Raw genomic sequence first — 20,728 nt, forward strand, 5'->3', positions numbered from 1 at the left:
TGGGATGCAGAGCTCACAGACTTTTTAAATCTTTAGAAACGACCCAGCTTGTGGGTTTTGTGTTGAAACTGAAGGGGATCACAGAGATCTTTGTTCATGCTTGACTTAACGTCACGCACAGCGCCTGCAGATCCTTCGGCAGCACATTCATACTAAAAAAATATTTTTTCATCCAAAAGACGACACACACACACACACACACACACACACACACACACACACACACACACACACACACACACAGAGAGAACTACACTTGAACAAATGTAATGTAATATTTAAAGAATAAGAATAAACCTAACTCTGACATGTCGTCACATTTTAGCAGCTATTGATGGATACAACTAGTGCTGTACCCAAGTCAGAAATATATCAGTCATATCAGATTCAGCAGTTCAATGCAAATATCTGACCATAAACTGTTTTTTTTTCATATGCAGTTTTAAAGTTTGAATGGGTTCCACACAAGATTCAGTGAAACAGTAGCATTCATGTAAGTAAACAAACTACTGGTGCTAACAACAGATCGCAAAGGAGCAACAACATTTTTGCCCACACTAGATATCAAACAAAATTCAGAGTGTCGTATTAACTTGCTGTGAGCTATGAATTCACCACTTCTCCACCTACAGTGTAGTCTTTCTCTCTTCCTCTCTCCTCCTCCATGCCTCTGCCTTCACTTTTGCAGCTGCTCGTATCAAAGAGTAGCGTGAAAGTCGAGAGCACTGGGGACCAAAACATTCCCCAAAACATACAAATGCACAGCACACTGATGAGCAAAAACACAAAACAAAACGACTGCTTTGGAACCCTTTAAAAAATGTCCAGACCTTGGTTTTTAATGGCGATAGTGGTGATAATGTGGAGGATAAATGGAAGCTCTGAATCAGTAATACATATTATAATTCCATTGATAAAACTGAATAAAATCCACTTGTAAAACAGAGACATATCTGAGGATCTTTTGACTCGTTTAGTGCTGAGAAGCATACTTTAACATTTTCCAAAATGCGAATGACTATCCCTATCTATAAATTTCATTCTTACAGTTTGTAATGCACGTTTGTCTGTTGTCTAATCTACAAGTCTAAACTGATATAAACCTTATGACAGAATTTTGGAAAGCTGCAGATGGACATTATACAGCTGGTTACATATAGTGAGTACTCATGATGAGCAAACTGACTTTTATGCATAAAATACAATATTACAGGAAATAAACAAAAGGGGACTCGGTTTATTCAGTCCATCTATCTGTTTCCTATATCAGACATATGGTTGTATTTGAAGAGAGGGAGCTGGGATGAGTCTGAGGCCAATCCTGAGATTTGGGTCTGCTGATTGGTGACCAGCCACTTGCAGTAGTCAAGGCAACAGATATTTTGCATTTGCTCCCTTCGCTCCCTTCACTGTCCATTCCAAATCAGACTTTAAGAGAGCAGTGGGCAGAGGTGGGCTATATCTGTCTTTGGAGAGAAGCGAATAGAAAGAAATGACATCATCCCTTAAAACATTTGAGCAGAGATCATTTGTAAATTGCTTATTATTGTAGCTTTTCAAAAGATTCTGCATGTAAAGAAAAACAGATACCTAACATTTCAGAGAGCTGTTAATACTACTGACTGAAACATGAGGGGGAGACAGATGTCAAATTCAAGGGATTTGTTGGCACAAGCAAACATCAAACATCAAACTACAACACTCAGTCTTCAGTCATTAAACTAGAAATACCGCCACAAGCTGGTATGCCTCCGCACACCAGTCCAATTGCACTTACAGTTGACATCCATGTCTGTGATAACATGGATGCCTCACACACATCTTCCACCCGGCAGCACAGAAGATCTCTACAATCAGTACAGTTTCAAAATTAGTATCACCAATTTAGTATCTGACCAAGTGTCTCCCCCTCTGTTCCTGAGATATGACGTTGAATAATGGAATTATATAATTCAAATTATTTTAGGAAAACAATATGATGTCACAGTTGACCTTTGACCTCAAGGATAGAAAATTTCAGGACTTCATCATTATACATACGCGGTAAATTTGAGCATACAAATTCTTGAGTTATGGTTGATTCTAATTAGTTCATTCTTGAGTCCAAGTGGACGTTTGTGTCAAATTTGAGGAAACTTCTTTAAGGCCATCTTCGGATATATCGTTCACAAAAATGAGACGGGTGCAAGGTCACAGTGACCTTGACCTCGGAACACCAAATTTTTTATCAGCTCCTCTTTAAGTCAAATTGAATATTTGTGTGTCAAATCTGAATAAATCCCCTCAAGGTGTTCTAAAGATATTGCTTTCACGAGAATGGGCCAGACAGAGGGATGGACATACAGACAGATGGACATTGCCGGCGCATTGGGATAAAAATTGAAACAACCAGGAGCAACAGAATCTGCATCACCAAGCCTGTCTGTAGGCACCGAGACTAGAACAACTTCTGTGTGGAATCCCTCAAGTTTATACACCATATAAAAAATACCAGTCTCACATCAAAATACATCAAAGCTGTTGTAGTATACGCCACTTTTCAAACAGAGGAGCTCAGGAAGCGGTGATAAGGACTACGGGTGAGTTAAGAAGCCAAAGCCTGCAGCCATGGGTCAAACTGGGTCAAGCCACACTGATTGCCAAGCTGATCTACCGTCTCTGCGAGCTATTTGAAATACAGTTTGAGGGAATTAGTGATTGCTTGAGCCTTGTGTCATTTCTCTCATAATATGCATGGCAGTGCACTAATTCAACAGCGCAGGGCAGTAGTTGTTGTGTTCACCACCTCCACTCACAGACAGCGATAAGCATTGAGAATGAATTACTCAGCTGTAAAAATCAGCCTCTGCTGGCTCTCTCTTCCACAGAATATCAGCTGCACTCTGTCAGTGGGAAACTGACACACATCTCAGTATTTCATCTTCCCGTTGCCCTTTAGCTATCATGGCTTATTTGTGTTTTCTTTTTCTTGTTGTTAATGTTGAACAGTTTGTTTTATCCCTGTCAACTTCATGTTCTTGTGTAAATGATCATGAGACAAGCACTGTTTATATTTATGCTATTTAGTCATTATTCTTATATTTTAGCTGGCATTAAATGGCCATCCCAAGAAATAGACAAAAGCTCCCCTTTTGTCTGGCTCTATTGCAGCGATGCATCAGAGGTTGCTTCTTCCCTGCCCACTCTGCCTCCTTTAAAAACAGTGCACTGAAGCAGACATTGTTGTAATGTGATGCATTGTGAATGTGCATCATGAAGCTAACTTCACTTCCAGCTTTGGTGGCTGTGGGGCACTTTCTGGGTAAGCAGAATGGACAAGTGGATTGTGTCTGTCCGAACAGCTTCCAAGCATCAACAGTAGCAATGGTATCGCTTGTGGCAACAGACAGAGATGTGCAGACTGAGTGAGAAATCTATCATACAAAATGAGTGATATTCTTTTCCATTATAAGTTTACTCACATTAAAAAGAATAGCATGAATCTTTAGGAGGTTACTGTGTTCGTCTGTCTGTATTTCTGTCTGTCTAAAATATCATCATACTGACCTGACTCAGCATCATGTCAGCTAAATCTTTTCTCTTCATAACAGAAAAAAAACAACTAACTGTACGTTGTAAGAAACAGCCTGCATATGTTATATATACACTCTTATCTAAATCCCCTTTTGTACATGGAATATGTAACTTTTCTGGCTTCATCATGCTAATGAACTCAGGGCTTTTGTCATTCAGATGTAGGTAACTATTACTGCAAGCAATGCACCGATTCTGGAATTTTACTGCAGATAAACGATTACGATCAGAAAAGCATTAATTTCGAAAAGACAAACTGCAATGGAAACACTTGTTTGGCTTTTCTAGGTCACATAATGCTATTGCAATGAGCATGTCATTATGAACAGTCTCCATCGCACATGATGCAGCAGGCGCTACAAGAGGTGTTACTGCATCACATAGCGCTTCAAAAGTTGAGCGGGTCATAAGGAAGTTTTGAATCCACATTTCCTCTGTAAAATCATGGACTATCACCTCCCAGTAATTCCTCATATGTGGCCGCTCCACGTATAAGGGGCTTATTTTTCCCTGATTGCTCCTTGGATTGGAAATAATGACGGCTAGTGTGGTGGCTGCAACAGAAATAAAGCTGCTAATGTTTTGAACATCCATCACCATGCTTCTTGCAATGTTACCTCTAGAGGAGAAGTTGCAGAACATCACTCAGTGGAAACATAGTCATTGTATTTTATCCACATTTCCAAATATTGCTTAAGTTTTGTACAAATCTGTGATGGAACTACGCCTACTAGTGATTTTACTGTATCCTTTTCCATTGTCCCTGCTCATTAATATGAGTTTGTGGCCATTCCTCCAGAGTCTTGCTTTTTAGCCTGCACAAAACTGATGTAATTCTACCGAAAAACACCAGCGCCACCACCATCGATCAACAAGGCAAATATCAGCCGATACTGATGTTCAGCCGATAGATCACAGCATCCCTAATTACAGCTTTTTTTTCCAGATATGAGAAAGAGCTATGTGCATGCACAAAATCTGGCACCTGTTGTGTGAGGGGAAGAAGAATCCCTGCTAAGAGTCAGAAATGAGTTGAGTCATAATAGAAATGAAGCAGAGTGTTTTCTGCTCTCACAGGCTGCATCACTGATGGATCTGAAAACTTATTTTGCTGCTGAAGCTTTAATAATTGACCAACATTAGGGACACTCTCCCTCTCTTCTCTCTGGTGAGTGTCTTCATAAATGTTTTCATCACTTTCATCATTTATTTGAGGGTTCAGCTGCAGGACTGCAGACAGACCACAAACACAGAATGTCAAGCCATTAGTTTGGGAATAACCTGCTGTATGTAGAGCTTTGTTTTGCTGGAACAACGAGGTGCTAGTCCGATTATTATTGTGGTTGTTTTCTTAACCTCTCACCTCACACCATGAGGGGGAAATGTTTTCATATTATGTATAATCAGCTTATTCACAGTGTCAACATTTATATCACTGATTTTGTTGTTTTCGAGCAAAGATCATAATTAAATTGTAAAGGTACAACAGTGATCTTAATTAGGTAAACAAGACAGCCTGAATTCAGTCTCTGTGTAATCATCATAGATTGTAAAAAAAAAAAAAAAAGGGACTCAGTTTATTACCTCAGTAAACTTTTTCCTAATGTTTATGCTCTAGATTACTAGTTCAAAGTCTTCCTTAACAATTAGGGACAGTTTGGCACATTTTACATGCTTTTCATTCTTCATTTTCTGATTATTTTGGCTGTGTTCATACAACATGTTTAATGATGGAATTTATATATATATATGCATGATGATTGTCTGATCATCAGTGCAAAGGTTTTAATGATTGAATTTAATGACCCATTCGCAGTTTCACTGTACTTAGACTTGCATGGCTTAATCTTTGAGACAAGCATATGCTACTGGCAGGATCAACCAGGTAGCCCTCTGGCGAGGCGAGCGGGGTGGGGCGGGGAGCCTCTCCGGTGGGGGTGGGTGCTCTGGGTTAAAAAAGGTTTTTTACCTGTTTGTTCATTATATTTAAGTATTATCATTTCTCTCTAGTAAATATCCACAACAACATGAGAACACAGGGCAGTTGACAGTGGCTCGTGGACAGCAGGGAGAGACAAGTGAGGTGATACGGTGGACAATAAAGAAACCGATCATAACTTTACTTCTTGAAGAAGACGTTGTCCTCCTCCCAGAACCAGGTGTAGGTCAGGTTGCGAGGGTAGGCCTCCGCCTGGCAGGTGAAGAAGGCGTCCTGCGAGATGTTCACTGTGATGTTCTCTGGTGGTGACACGATGAAAGGAGGGCCTGGTGGAGGAAAACACACAGTCATGACAAACACATACTGAGTAGGACACTGTGTCTTATTAGAAATGCATGATGCCAAATGGAATTCAGTCAAAAACAGATAAAGAAGAATTGTCAGAAGAGAAGAACCCAAGCACCCACCCCAAAAAAATTCAATCTGTAACCATCACTTCAAATTCATATTGTAACGGGTGAATTTACTGAAGGATTTCACAGCTTTTGCGTCCACTAACCTGCACAAATGAGACAAAAAGAAACTCTGCATATCTCAAAACACCCCATTCACTGCCAGTATCCAGAGCCCAGGACCAGCTCATCAAAGGTTCATCCCTCTTCACACCCAGATCCTCTTTGGCAATAAATGATCCTTCACTATCACCCTGTTCTACTGCAGCCTCACCTGCCTCCTCAAATATGTCTGTTCTGCATACTGTGTTCTTGGCATAAAGGCAACATTTATACTTCGCCAAATAGATATTTTCAGTCAATTGTCAAAAAGGGCCAAGTGCACTCAGCTGCAACACTTATTGGCATGTTTGCGCAGTAATATCATCAGGGCAACATCTTTTGTTAATCAGATCCTGAGACGGGACAAATAGCGTTTGCAAGTGATGCATAATTCATGATGACACAATTCATTCTTTGTGAATGTGGCCCTCAGAGTGTAAGTGCAACATGTCAACAGTTTGTGTTTAAACAGCATTATGTGAAAACACAGAACATGAGCAGCTCATACAGGACAAATGTTAATATTTTTAACATCTACAGCAGGGTGTAAAACATATAGCCCACACAGGCTCTATGTATGACTTTGCAAAGTGTAAAGATTTTAACAATAAAGCCCGACTAATTTGATCTCCAACATGCACCAATACAGCACATTCATTTTCATACAGAGGTAACTTTCTATACAATATTGACAGTAACCAATAAGTGGTCCAAAAAGGGGACATACCTTTATACCTTTGCCTGTCTTCTGACACTGAGATAGGTTTTCATGTTATGGCTGTAACAATCATTATCATCAGTGCAAACTACAGCTGGTCACCTCATTAATGGTTTAGACTATAAACCGAAGAGACAAAATTGTCCCATACCTTATTTATTCACCTTGATCATCTTAAATTAACTTTTGATTTGACCTGAAGTTAACTCATAGAAACTTTAGTAAGAAAATCATCTGACCAGCTGCCCTTTGAAGTTTCATTTGTGTGAGAAAACTTGCTGTTGCTGTGAAGAGGAGACAAATATTCCTTGATCCAAGATACCTTTTCTCAGCGGAGCTAACCTCTCGTTTTTTCCGAACACTATGTTTGCTATCATGAATAGGTGACTGAATGTGAACTTCTTGGTCAGACTCACTCAGTACACTCTAGGTACAGAGTGAGTCTGTTAAACCATTTTTTATTGTATTTTATTACTTCATTAAAATATACAAAATACTGCTTTTGTATCATCATTTGTTTGTTCACCTCTCTGAATGGAAATACTGTAATATCCACCACATAAACCAGGACAAAAATGAAAATCCCCAACACAAGGTACCATGGTCTAAACGGGCACATTCTAAACATTAATACAAAGTCATATTTGCATTCTGGAGCATATGAAATCTCAGACTACTCACTAGACACTAGTTCAGCACTAGACAGGCATGATGGGAAATGAGGGCCATCCTATCACTGCAAGACTCTCAGCTCCACAGAGTGCATCACAGCTGAGACAGTGGAGCAGAACCATGTGTCCACGTTTAGTTGCAAACTAGTTTGTGTGATACATTGCTGAAAATCTAGTTAACACCCTGACACCTTACACACCCTGACCCCTTTTTAAGTTTTTACTAAAACTCTAATATAATTCTGTCACTGACAACCATCATGTCCCTCATGCTGATCAGAACTGTTTGCTGTGTTAGCGAGATAGCCAACCAGCTAAAGCTTGTCAGTATAATCAAAAACAAAGCAGGTTGAACTGCAGTAAAGGTATCAGTAGCTGGCATTTCTATGGCCAAATCAACCAACCCTACAACTTTAGTACATCCAAATACTAATATGCGTTGCACTGAATAATGCCTTCAAACAGCCCCAATCGAGCTGACAGGGAGAGCTAGTGATGGACTTATCAAAGTTAACAGAGGGATACATGTTTGACTATGTTTAGTTTTCAAAATAAGGTGTTACAAAATACACATAGCATTATGGAAGTACACTTAACTTGAATTGATCAAAGAAAGTATAAAACAAATTACCAGCGTGCCTTATAAATCAGTAAATACCACTAAATTGTGAGCAAAATTTCCTTATTCTGTGACTTTTGGGTTGCTGGAAATTAAAATTTCACAGATAATTCCTGATATCAACAACTGAGATATCTCTGACTACATATAGACGCAACAATTTAAATTTTTCAATTTTTCAATTTTTTTTTCTATCCTGACATGCCCTAAAATCTGAAACTTGAAGCACTATGGGAAAAAAAAAATCCTGACAATTGCTGGACAGTCCCACTTGACATCAAACTGGGCTGTATGTGGCCCCTGAACTGAAATTAGTCATGTCATTAGTCATTAGTCATGAAACTTATCTGTGTGAGGCTGTACCATCCTGCCATCAAAATGTTTGTGCTGTCCACATGGGGAACATGGATCAGTGTGACATTCACAAGGACATCCCTTAGATAAAACCTCTCTCAATGGGAACTTCCCACTCGACCACGTCACACCCACTACAGACACAACACAGTAATTAGCTAACATACTGGCCGTGGGTCATGTGGGGGATTAATGTACACATAGTGTGAAGACAAACAGGGATTAACGGTAGTGCATTCACTCTGAGTGTCATGGCAGACCCCACAGTCACATCACATACTTATTCTGCACTCAGTGAAGGATTATGAGAATTTGTTGAGCGATCCTTGCTGTGCCAGATGGATCATCCCCCTGACACGCATGGATCTATTTATACCATGATACTTGATTTGCAGTTATTTCCTCCCTGTGATCATAACTAAATCCATAACCATGGAAGCTACCAGCAGCCGATTCTACCTTCATCTACTTTCAGCTACTTACCAGAACTAGGTGGCTGGATTCATATGAGCGCACCACTCAACACTTTACTGTGTGAGCGTATATAGCAACACCACCCAAAATAGGATATACTGCACAGGAGCACTGCTGAGGAGGACTGAGCCGTGGGGTGTGACAGATCTCATTTTAACGTGTCAGTTCTGCAGGCATCGCATGCATGACAAGACTTTCAAATGAGTGGATTTCATTCTTTTAAACTGCAGATTAAAATTTGGAGGTACATTCACCCTTTGAAACCTGGACAAACTGGCTTGATTTCTTGATTTCTTCTAAAAAACATAGTAAGGAGGCAATGAGCAACTTACGATGAAATGATCAAAACATTAGTAAGATATTAGTAAAAGTACAAGAAAAAGAAAAATAACCTGAAAATTAGCAAACAAATGAACCAAAAACTTGGAAAGTAAAAAAAAAAACAAGAAAATAGATGACTGGGATCGTGTGACAGGAGAGGAATGGCATGTTAGTGCTCTCTTGCAACTTCAGACCCTAAATTCCTCAAATACTGCCTTCTCTGAAACAAACGGCCGCTTTAAACATTGCAAGTTATATTTAAATTTTTTCACAACTTATTTCGTCACATGGATGTCAGGTTGAACAATTTACCAGGAGACAAGGCAAAGAAAAAAGGAACACAGACCAGGTGACCTACAAACAAATCATGGGGAATGAGGAACCACCAGCCTGGATGCAACAGCTTCTGACTCATTCGAGTCCAGATTTGATGTGATAAATTATTCTATCGAGAGCCTGAAAAAAGATACTCGTGCCATGTTAAACAGGCTGAGCAATACCGAGACACAAATAGGTGAGCTGGAGGACCAGTGTGCCACAGACAAAAAGGTAATTAAAAACCTTACTAAAGACGTAGATTATTATTAAAAACTAAAATGATGCTTTTGGAGTCTCAGTGTAAGAGAAACAACTTGGTGCTTATGGGCCTGGAAGAAGGCCTGTTTGAGAAAGCTGAGTATAAGGAGGTAATGGCGGAGATCCTGCTTTACATTCTGAATCTCAAGCCCTCTGACCCGGCACTGGAGGTAGAGACAGCATCTGAGCCTCCATCCCTGTCCGGATCCTAAGGAGCCCCCGCAACCATATATTATACGCTTGCTGCGCTGGCAGGACTGGAAAAACATCCTACAAGCAGCAAGTAAAAAGCGCCTGGCCTAGAAAGGAAGGCCGTTTTACACCCACAAGATCTACCTGTGGAGCTCCAAAGTAAAGAGGAGCAGAGTATCAGGAAAAAGCTCCGGGGCACTGAGTCTCGGTATGGCATAGTGCACCCAACAAGGCTCGCTGTCACCATTGATGGAAATAAACACATCTTTAAAACCTCAGATGAAGCAGCTAAAGAACTGAAAATACTCCTTCTGAACATCTTTGGTTAAGTACGAGGCATGTCAGAATGTGCACTGACAGACTGATATGAGTTAGTTGGGTTTTTTTGTTAATTTAATAGGCTACCTCACAGTGTTGGACTGTTTAAGTTTAACAACACTTGGGTGTTAACGGAATCACCATAAAGGAAAGTAAACAATAGCATGTTTTATTCCAGCCCCCTTCTGTTTGTTTATGTGGCCTATATTAAGCGGTCTTGTTTTGATTTATTAATATTCTAGCGCTCGGCTCGTTAAAATGAGTTGAACTGTCAGTGCCACTAACTAGGTGGACCTGTGATATGCTATAAATAGTACTTGGTATTCTATATTTAAGAATTTAACAAGCCACCTTTTCCTATAAAGGTCTCAATCTTGCAGAGAACTACACTCATTCATTCTTTTTTGTTGGCGGATTTGAGACTGTTATGGCAGAGGCCTCTTTTTTTTGGTTTATGTATGTTTGCCTTGTGGCATCTTACATGTTATCCGTTTATGTGCCATTTTAGGCCTTCAGACAGATTGCCAACCCCACTGAATGTATATGGTCTAAGTACGTATGGGTACAAACAATAAAAGTGATATCTTGGAATATAAATGGGATCTCAAAAAACATTAAAAGATATAAAATGATCTCACATTTGAAATCCTTAGCATGTGGTATGGCAATCTTTGAAGAGGTGCACCTTCAAGAGGTTGAAACACCCAAATTAAAACAGAGATGGGTTGGACAAGTGTTTTCATCCCCTGGCAGTGGGCCAGCTACGGGTTTCAGTATCCTTATTGCAAAGAGAATTTCTTTCAGGTTAACAGAACAAATAACTGATAAGAATGGGAGATATAGTATAGTCTTAGGTATTCTACAAAACCAGAAATGTACTCTTGTTATCGTTTATGCACCCAGCTCTGGACAAGCTGTATTTTTTATCATCCCTGAACGTACTTTTGGCAAAATTTGCTGGAGACTTCAACATGGTCAGTGACCCCAACGTTGACTGATCGAGTAGTCCTCTCCCATCAGATGGCGCTCTGTCTATAGCTTTTAATTAACTTAAAAACACATTGGCATTGACTGACACTTGGCACCTCCTGAACCCCCAAATACGTGAATACACCTTTTACTCCAAGGCTCGTAACTCATATTCACGAATAGATTACCTGCTCATACCCAAAGCCTTAATGGAGAATGCGCTAGACTCCCAGATTCACAGTATTATTATTTCTGACCCCGCACCTCTGTCTGTTACTTACTCCCCATTACTTAATTTACAAAAGACTAAAAAATTGAAATTTAATAACTGTCTTTTGAAAGATGAGGAATTTATTTGTAAAACACAAGGGAAGATGTCTGAATTTATTGCCACTAATCTTAATTCTGGCCCATCCCTCAAAGTTGTATGGGAAGCTCTCAAAGGCACGCTTAGAGGCTGGATGAGTTATTTCACTAGAAAAAAGAAAAAAAAACGCTACATACTAAAGAAAAATTAATCGCTGAACTTAAATCTGAAAGGTAACATATGCGCGACCCAGGAAATTCCCAACTTAGGAATTAATTATCACTGTTAAGATCTGACCTGCAAGCATTTTACATGAGGAGACATTTTTTGCTCTGTTTCAGCTACATAAAAAATATTTTGAATCTGGAGACAAAGCAGGGAAAATGCTTGCTCTCCAACTAAAACAATTAGAAAATAAACATTCCATTAGATATAAAGTCAATTGCAGCAAAAGTGAGGCTATCCCTCTGAACCAATACACCTTTGCAACTCACCTTGGCTCTGTGGCCTTTGTCTGGAAGCCTCAAGGTATGAAATACCTCAGAATATTTATTAACTCTCCAGTCAGCAAAATATTTGACTTAAATGGTCCAAGAATTCTTAAAGCAGTTCGAGGAGATATAAAGCGATGGACAGTTCTACCTTTATCCTTGTGGGGCAGAGTTGAGGTGATAAAAATGAACATATTACCATTAAAGTTTCCCCAACAACGGTTCAAGGAAATTAATCATTTATTTTCAAGTTTTTTATGGTGGGAAAAAAAGCCTAGAATGAGCCGTAAAAATTAACTATGCCCAAAAAAACAAAGTGGTCTTGGTATTCCTGATATTTATCTTTATTATTTGGCATATAATGTAAGATTCCCACTGTCTTGGGCATATAATGAAAAGAAAAAACATGTAAAAGGTAGCTGGGAATGGCTAGAGAAAAATACAATATTAGAATATAACAAATCAATTTCACTAATGTTGTTATGGTACTGTCCTAAATATAATGTTAAAATCAATAATCCATTAATTGCATTTTCATATAAAATTGCAAAGGCAGTACACAAACGATTATCAATTAACAGTGTGTCCCTACCATCTGTCCTATATGGAATAATCCACTGTTAACTGCAGAAGGTATAAAATTAGCAAAGAGTACTTAGAAAAAACAAAATATCACTCAAATCGGTCAGATCTTAAGGGATGGAGTTATTATACCATTTCATTAGTTGAAAATCCATTTTGGTTTGAATGATTCTACATTTCTTCAGTATTTACAGCTGAGGTCTGTTCTAAAAAAGATCATATCTTAAGCAATCATACCTGGATCTAAAATTGTCCTTGATACCAAATTAAAGGATGCCAGCGCTGGCCAAGGAACTGTTTCTGCAATATATAAATTACTAATTCTGTCCCTCCCTGACAGTACTACCTCCACCAAATTACAATGGGAACTAGACATTTGCTCACCTCTCACTGCAGTGCATTGGGATGCATTACTGACGCATTCAATATCACTTTCTAAATGTGTCAGAAAATTATCCAAATGAAGATTATCCACAGGGCATATATGATGCCACACAAATTAAATAAAATGGACCCACATTCTTCAGAACAGCGCTGGCATGGCTGTGGTGGTCTTGGTACACTTACACACCTATACACTTGTGGTCTAGTCCAAAGGTAGAAAAATTCTGAACTCAGGTCATTGATATTTTACAGATATTAATGCATGTTCATATAACTAAATGCCCTGTTGTATGTATACTTGGAAATATGATGGACATTTCAGTCAAAAACTACACAACACATTAATGCTTTAGCTTTTTTTTCTGTAAAGAAGACAATAATCGTGAATTGGAAAACTCGCAAACCGGACTGCTATAACATACATAACTGGCTCATGGACTTTTTAGACTTGCTATCGATGGAGAGTGCAGCCTGGACTCTTAGTGACTATAGTAAATTAGATGCTTCATGGTCTATGGTAGGAGGAAAGTTAAATTATGAAATAATAATCTGATTGATCCCTGATTATGGAAATATGCTTGTGCATGTAGGATAATGGTCAGTACCAATGCTGTCTTGTAGCCCCAGGGGGAAGCCTGTCCCACAGCCTGGGACGCAGGACATAAAACGCACAGTCCCCTGCCGTTTTAAGCCCAGAAATCAAAGCAGGGTGGTTAGGCTGGGGCACCAGGCCCCCCAAAAAACAAAATCTACCCCTGTCAACATGCTTTGACTCACTTTAAGTGTAGACTCTAAGCTTTCCACTGATATGCTCTGTTTAGACACCCAGAGTAACAGCAGTAAGTGTGGTTACATCATCACTTTCTGCGCATTAATTCACTTGTTAGCCCTCTGAGCCAAACAGCAAGGGTTGCGAAGGCTTTGCCCCACCTCCTGGTTTCGATTGGATGAAAATTTCAGGTGTGGCTGGTCATTTTCTCCAGCAATCAACACTTGTTTCGTTTTTTTCTCGGAAATCTGAACGCACACAGAGGTAAAACGAGACGAAGTACGTGTGTTTGTTTACATGGAAAAATACCCAAAATAACAGAGCAACAAGACAGAGCTCTGCATAAAGCAAGACTAAGATGGCAAAATGACAGTGAACACCTGAAGAGGCGCTGGAATCTTTTTCATTTAAGGAGCGGCCTTGTGACACTGCAGCTGATCCTCATCACAAACAGCTGATGCAGCACAAGACAGGCAGGACGGCGACCAGTGAGGAGATATTAGGTGAGCAACTCTGAGTGAATTATATGTTAAAATCCAAAAATATAAATGTGTAATGTGCCACATTGATTATGCCTGCTGCAAGCCTGGAAATATTTGTTCACCAAAGTGACTTTGATGTTGTTGGTTTTTTTTGTATTTTATAGAAAATACAAAACTGAGGGAAAAGACAGGCAATATGACCCGATGCAAGGGTAAGATTCAAAAAGCTGAATGCACGGTGCTGAATGGGATCAGAAATGTCTATCAGCCAAAATATCTGTGTTGTGTTAACAGTGCTGGGCAAACTAACAGAGAGCGAGAGATCTTAAACGCCAAAGTGAGTGTCATGCTGGTCACTAAAAAAAAAGGAGACAATTTATACTCAATGTTTGCAATAGTCATTTTATACATTGCACCTGGAATAGGCTGCGATGCATCAAGTATATTTGATTTATCGCTCACCCCCAGTGTAAAGCAAAGTGAATGGTGAGGAGATGGACACGTCTATGGTCCAAGCAAACCTCAGTTAAACTCTGCTGGAGAGGGAGCAGCTATCAGTGGACTGATCTTACTCTGAGCTCCTCAACTGGCTGGAAGTGCACAAAGAGACACCAAGGGCTCACAAAAAGAATGAAGAGACTCAAAAGTATGTTCTCAAGACTCATGGTAAGGGTCAAAAGGGAGGGGGAATTGTGCTACCAGAGCCAAAATACCCAGGCTGTAAAAATGATCAGTGATGAAGAGACTGATAAAATGAAGAAATGGCTGAGGTCCTGAGGTGGGTCAGCAGTTAAAGCTAGCTGCTCCAGGATCAGCTGAAGATGCAGCCGGTGGAGAAAAAGAGCAGAGAGTGAAAGAGGGAATGAGACTGATGTGCAAGAACTGCTGAATGTTCACAGAGCGTTTTTTTTTTTTTTTTTTAAATAAGATCTATAAAGTTAAAATTATGGTATTATGTTAGCTAGACACACATTCTGCTTCATGCAAGCACTTTTTTCTTATCTTACTTCCCTCTCAGGCTCACTAAGGCCCATTTACGCTTCTCATTTCAAATGACTTGTGTCCGGATAAAATCCGGATGACATTTGAGACACTTTTATTTACACTTAGCACGTGAATATGTCTCTTTTGGTCAGATCCCAAATCTGAATTCATCTGCCTTGGAAATCCAGTCCAGAAGGAGATGGTAGGCTAATGCACCTGAGAGCTGCTGAAACTGCCAAAAACACCACAGGAGTAACTGAGCAAACTGAAGAGACAAAGTGTTAAAAACATCTAAACTCTCTTGACTACATAAACTCTCAGAAATTGCTCATTTCAACCTGATGAATGCCACCTGTTAGTGTCTAGACACACCTGTTAGCTGGCTACCCGTTTAACTCAATTTGTGGGCAGATTTTATTCATAAAATGTACATAAGCATGGCAAAAAAAAAAAAAAAAAATTCACACTGCAGCGCTTCAAGTCCCCCTGTCGGAGATCAGTTGATGAAAACAGAAGAATCTGAGCAGAGTCGGTCGTCTTATTCAGAGAAAATATGCAAACTGCCAAACTGCAAACGACACTGCAGTGCTGTACTGTGACAGAAACAAAGAGGGATTGCTTTGACAGGAAGTAAAAACAGAGCAGTCCATCACTAAGATGTACTTGTGGAAAGTACCCAGAGGCAGCTGTTTGAATGTGAGAATTTTCTGGTAACTACTGATCGGTATCAGTTGCAATGCCAAAGTGTGCCGACAAAATCAAAGAATCTTTAAAAAACACAGATTATCTGTCAGGCCTGGCTAGCAAACTGCCACAAAGATGTTCCTTTTGGGAAACTAACTGAGGCAAAACTAAAGAACCCCTCTCCAGCCATTCACCGACCCCAAACGTCTTAAAATCCTACAAACATCCTAAAATCTTAGAAATGTCCTACAGTCCTGGAAAAGTCCTAAAATCTTAAAATGTATCCTAAAATCTTGGAAATGTCCTAGAATCCTAGAAACATCCTAAAATCCTACATATATGATTCTAGAAATGTCCAAGAGATGTCCTAAAATAATCAATGTTAACCACATTCTTTATTCTTTTATTATTGTATAACTGTATTCAATAATGTTGATAACATCTTGATAAACTATTAAATAATGAAGAAATGAAAACCTATCTTGAACACCATTAGTAAAGGATTATTAGATATGTTACTAAACAGTTAATCAACTGTTTGTTGATGTTTATAACTGCATTAACTTCTGCTATATATATTCAGTGACATTCATTATGTATCTCTCTCTCCTCTCTCTCACACGCACACATGCACACAGACACACACACAGAGACGCACATTAATCCTCATATTTCTTCCAATGTGTTCATAACTTTTTGTCCCCACAAGGACGGACCCAAAATAAAGCACACACACAGACACACACACACAGACACACACACACACACAGAGCTGAGCTGAGCCAGTGTTGCAACTATAAACTGCTAGTCCCATATGTTAGTACTGATCTGTAGCCCACAGCCTGATCCTTTAACAGGCACAGCATTTCCATCTGCCAGCCCCTTAGCAGGACAACCAGGACTACGCCTGTGCTGGATGACTGTGTTGTTTGTGGTGTGTGTGTGTGTGTGTGTGTGTGTGTGTGTGTGTGTGTGTGTGTGTGTGTGTGTCTGTTTGTGTGCGTGTCTGCGCGCCAACCCGCCCTATTTGGAACAAGCTGAGTGCTGGAGATTTGTTGGCACTGTAGTCTCTTAGCTGATCTGCTGCTCAGTGGCTTTCCAGGAGGGCCTCTATTAATCCGTCTCTCCCGTAAATTATACAGGACGGGTCAAACAAGCTCTCTGGCTCAGCCCTGGCTTTGTGCTCAGTTGCTAAAGAAAATATATGATCTCTGTGAACATGTTTACTGTCTGTTCTCTGACGAATGAACCAAAATATAAAGACAGAAACTTCTTTTATCTGTGATGTAGCAAGATCCTGGACCAATGAAATTTTGTTTTTTAAACTTTGTTTAAAAATGACCAATTAATCTACCTTACCTTATCTTACCTTACCATAGATTTGATGAAAGCAAACTCATATTCATAGTTTGGAATATCACTACCCCAAATAAGCTGTTTTGTTTCTCCATTTGCTAAGTGACACACACTTGCAACAGTTGTGAGCTCTATCTGTCAGTGCATCCATCTGTCTATAGTCTGTCTATCAATTGTATTCAAGTGTGATACAGTGTTCCACCAAATAAAAGTAACTACAATATCCACAGAACAATCATCTTCATTACTCCAGCCAGCTATAGCAACATGTTCTCATCCCATGTGTCACATATTGCCGTTTTGGACTTCCACTGTGGACTTCTGCGTCTACATATTATGCTCTAGATCCTTCTATGCTATTTATGCTCTGGGATGCCGCTACTGTGATGTCAGCACAAGCATATGGTTATTTTTAAGCAACAACAGCACATGGCACCGATGCCGGGACGTCAACAAACGCACATGCTGGCATGGACGGTTAGGATTAGGGGAAGGAGGCCATGGTAAGGTGTACAAAAAAAACATCATATTCAGACAGGAAGCAAACACCGGACTCCAGCATGAAAGTCAAGGGTTTGTACACTCGCGAAACTCTTTATATCACTGCATAACCAACAGCGTTCCAACTGAATGCCGTCCAGCAGTGTATCATGCACATGCAACATGTTGCCGCTGTATTGATGTATATGTTTCTGATCTCTATGGATATTTGCATGCATTTTGCATACATATACAAAGCATATGTGTACACACAGTGCATTTATTAGTAACAGTCCTATTACTATTGTTATCTGGTTTAGATAAGTAGGATTTTTATTTTTTTTTAATTTTTGTTTTTTTTTTATTATTTATTTATACATTCATTTATTATTTATATATTTCTATGGTTTTGACATAACCGGTCATTCTAAGCCAGCCAGGGCTGGGAGAGAGAGAGAGGAGGGTTAGACTAAAGGTTAACTTTCCTTCTGGAGTATCAATACCCATAAAATTTGAAATTATTATCATTTTACTTTGCACAAAATTAAATAAAACTTTGACAACAAAAAACTTTTGTCCGTCCGTGGATCGTGCCTAAGTAGTAAGTGCTGTCTGCTCATCTGCCACCATATGGAGTGCAAACGGACTGTACTTGTATAGCGCTCGCAACCACTGAAAAAGCACACCTACATTACATGTCACATTCACCCATTCACACACACATTCACACACTGGTGGCTGAGGCTACTGTACATGGTACCACCTGCTACTCTGTAACCATTCACACGCACTCCCATGCACCTTCAGGAGCAATTTGGGGTTCAGTTTCTTGCCCAAGCCTACTTCAATATGCTGACTGGAGGAGCTGGGGATCGAAATACCAACCATCTGATTGGAGGACAACCCACTCTACTTCTGAGCTCCAGCCGGCCGTGTTTTCACCTGATGCAGTCCAGCAGCATATCATGCAGATGCAAAAGGTGGCTTTTGGGGTCAGGATCTTACGTCAAAAGCACAGCAATAGCGCTGGTATTTGATGACTTCGAAATGAGAACAGGTTGAGCACCACTAGCAGGTGAGAAATGTCCACATATCCTGTGCAATATCTTGACATCTACTAGATGGATTGGCACATCAAACATCACAGTCAAAGAGCTATAAGTATTAATCATTTTGTGTAATTCTCTGGTTTGTGAGTGTATTCTACAGCTGTCAGCTAGCTTTAGGGCTCATAATCTCACTCTAGCTCAGACCTTTTTCTGATATCTAATTTATTCTAGACACATAACTGGTATTTAATATGGACGGAGCATGCCATTGCTATTTTGTTGAATTTCCACTAGAATGATCGAAGTCAATCTAGTGAAAACTCAAGTGAAAATGTTTCAGTTAAAGATTGAGCCCAAATTCCCTCAGTTCAGATGAGGTCATGGCGACTCAGCTGTGTTCATCTATGGCACCAATCTTTAAATGAGATGACCTGGACCACCATGTTTGCTGCTTTATCATTTATCCTCTTTGGTGAGGCGAATCAAATCTAAGGTTGCTGCACAGACACACATTCGATTCTGTTTACTTTCAATTTCTTGGGGAAAAAAAAAGAGTGACTTTGAGCGCTGATGTGTGCATGATGTTACACACTGTAGACAATAAATGATTCATTTGCTAAATGTGTCTTTATTTAATGTTAGACCGAGGACTGATACAGACAGATTGTTGGAGTTACAGAAGCTGACATTTCATTTAGCGCTGCAGGGTAAAAGCCCTCTCATCCACTGATTCTGTTTCCTCTGTAGGCCTCTATATAAATAATACACTGCTCAAATGTATGAACAACTGTTAAGCTTCATCTAGCCTTCAATGATCCTGATGTAAAATGCAGCTGTTAGGCATCCCCAAACTAATTTCAGTGGAGTCTAGTCCCACTCCTGCATCATACACTATTTAAACTCTGCTCAGCCTGTTTGTTCACATGGAGGTGATAGCACGCTTGAGGGATCAACTAGCTCATAACAACAAAGGTTGTGACTGTTTTACACCAGCAGGGAGAAATATATTTAGCTTTAATGCATATTTAATTAAGAGAAACTTCAACTGTTTCACTCAAAGTGTTTACTTTTAAGTTAGCTGTGCCAGAGACATGGTTAAAAGGCCAGCAATGTTGGTAAAATCTGTCAGCTGGTCCAGCTTGACACACCCCCAGCAATTGCTTAATCAATTGATATAAAATCTGTACAGACAATCCCCAGATGATAATTCCTACTGATTTGGGTGATCTCTTATGCCTTGATTCTACCAGCAGCGTGTTGACGAAATCTTATCTGTGATGCTGCTGTTTTGCTCCGTCTTCCACCGGCTCTCGAGTTATATAATATAATATAATATAATATAATATAATATATTGAAAAAAGTTCGCTTAAAATGTTGCTCTGGCTTCTTCTTTAAATTTGTATTCTCTGAAATACTGTATTATCTCAATGAAAAGTGCGTGTTGAATTATACTTTCTGCACATGGAAAAAGCACTTTGCACCATGTACTTAATACCATGACCTTCATGCCATACGGTTTACTTTGCTACTGTTAGTGCATTTTTTTGTCCTTTGCATGTTGTTTTGCTTTGTTTTGTTTTTCTCTTTCTTTCCTTCCTTATAGCATATTTACATTTAATTTTTTTACTTATGTTCGTTAATATGCAATGTCCCTTTTAAATAAACATTAAATAAATAAATGTACTGAAACAAATGTATATGCGACACAAGAGGGTACTATGTAATTATGGCTATTAAAAATATGCTTGGCTGGTGTCATTTTTCATCTACCAGCCACCTTGGCCCATAAGTCAAAAAGTTAATTTTAGACACTGATTATATCATCACCATGTTAACACTGTTATGATGAACATGTTAAAATGCGGAAATTTACATGTAGCT

General features: G+C 39.4%; 1 protein-coding gene across 1 annotated transcript in view; it reads right to left on the reverse strand.

Moving 5' to 3' along the window:
* The window catches only part of LOC121952593 (protein turtle homolog B-like), a 184,112-nt gene that overhangs the window by 69,308 nt on the left and 94,076 nt on the right, over positions 1-20,728 (reverse strand). Inside the window, exon 6 of the mRNA XM_042499364.1 lies at positions 5,697-5,838. Coding sequence (XP_042355298.1) covers positions 5,697-5,838 — 142 coding nt within the window. The remainder of the gene's footprint in view (positions 1-5,696; positions 5,839-20,728) is intronic.

The sequence above is a fragment of the Plectropomus leopardus genome, chromosome 13, assembly GCF_008729295.1.
Source record: "Plectropomus leopardus isolate mb chromosome 13, YSFRI_Pleo_2.0, whole genome shotgun sequence".
NCBI classification, from domain to species: Eukaryota; Metazoa; Chordata; class Actinopteri; order Perciformes; family Serranidae; genus Plectropomus; species Plectropomus leopardus.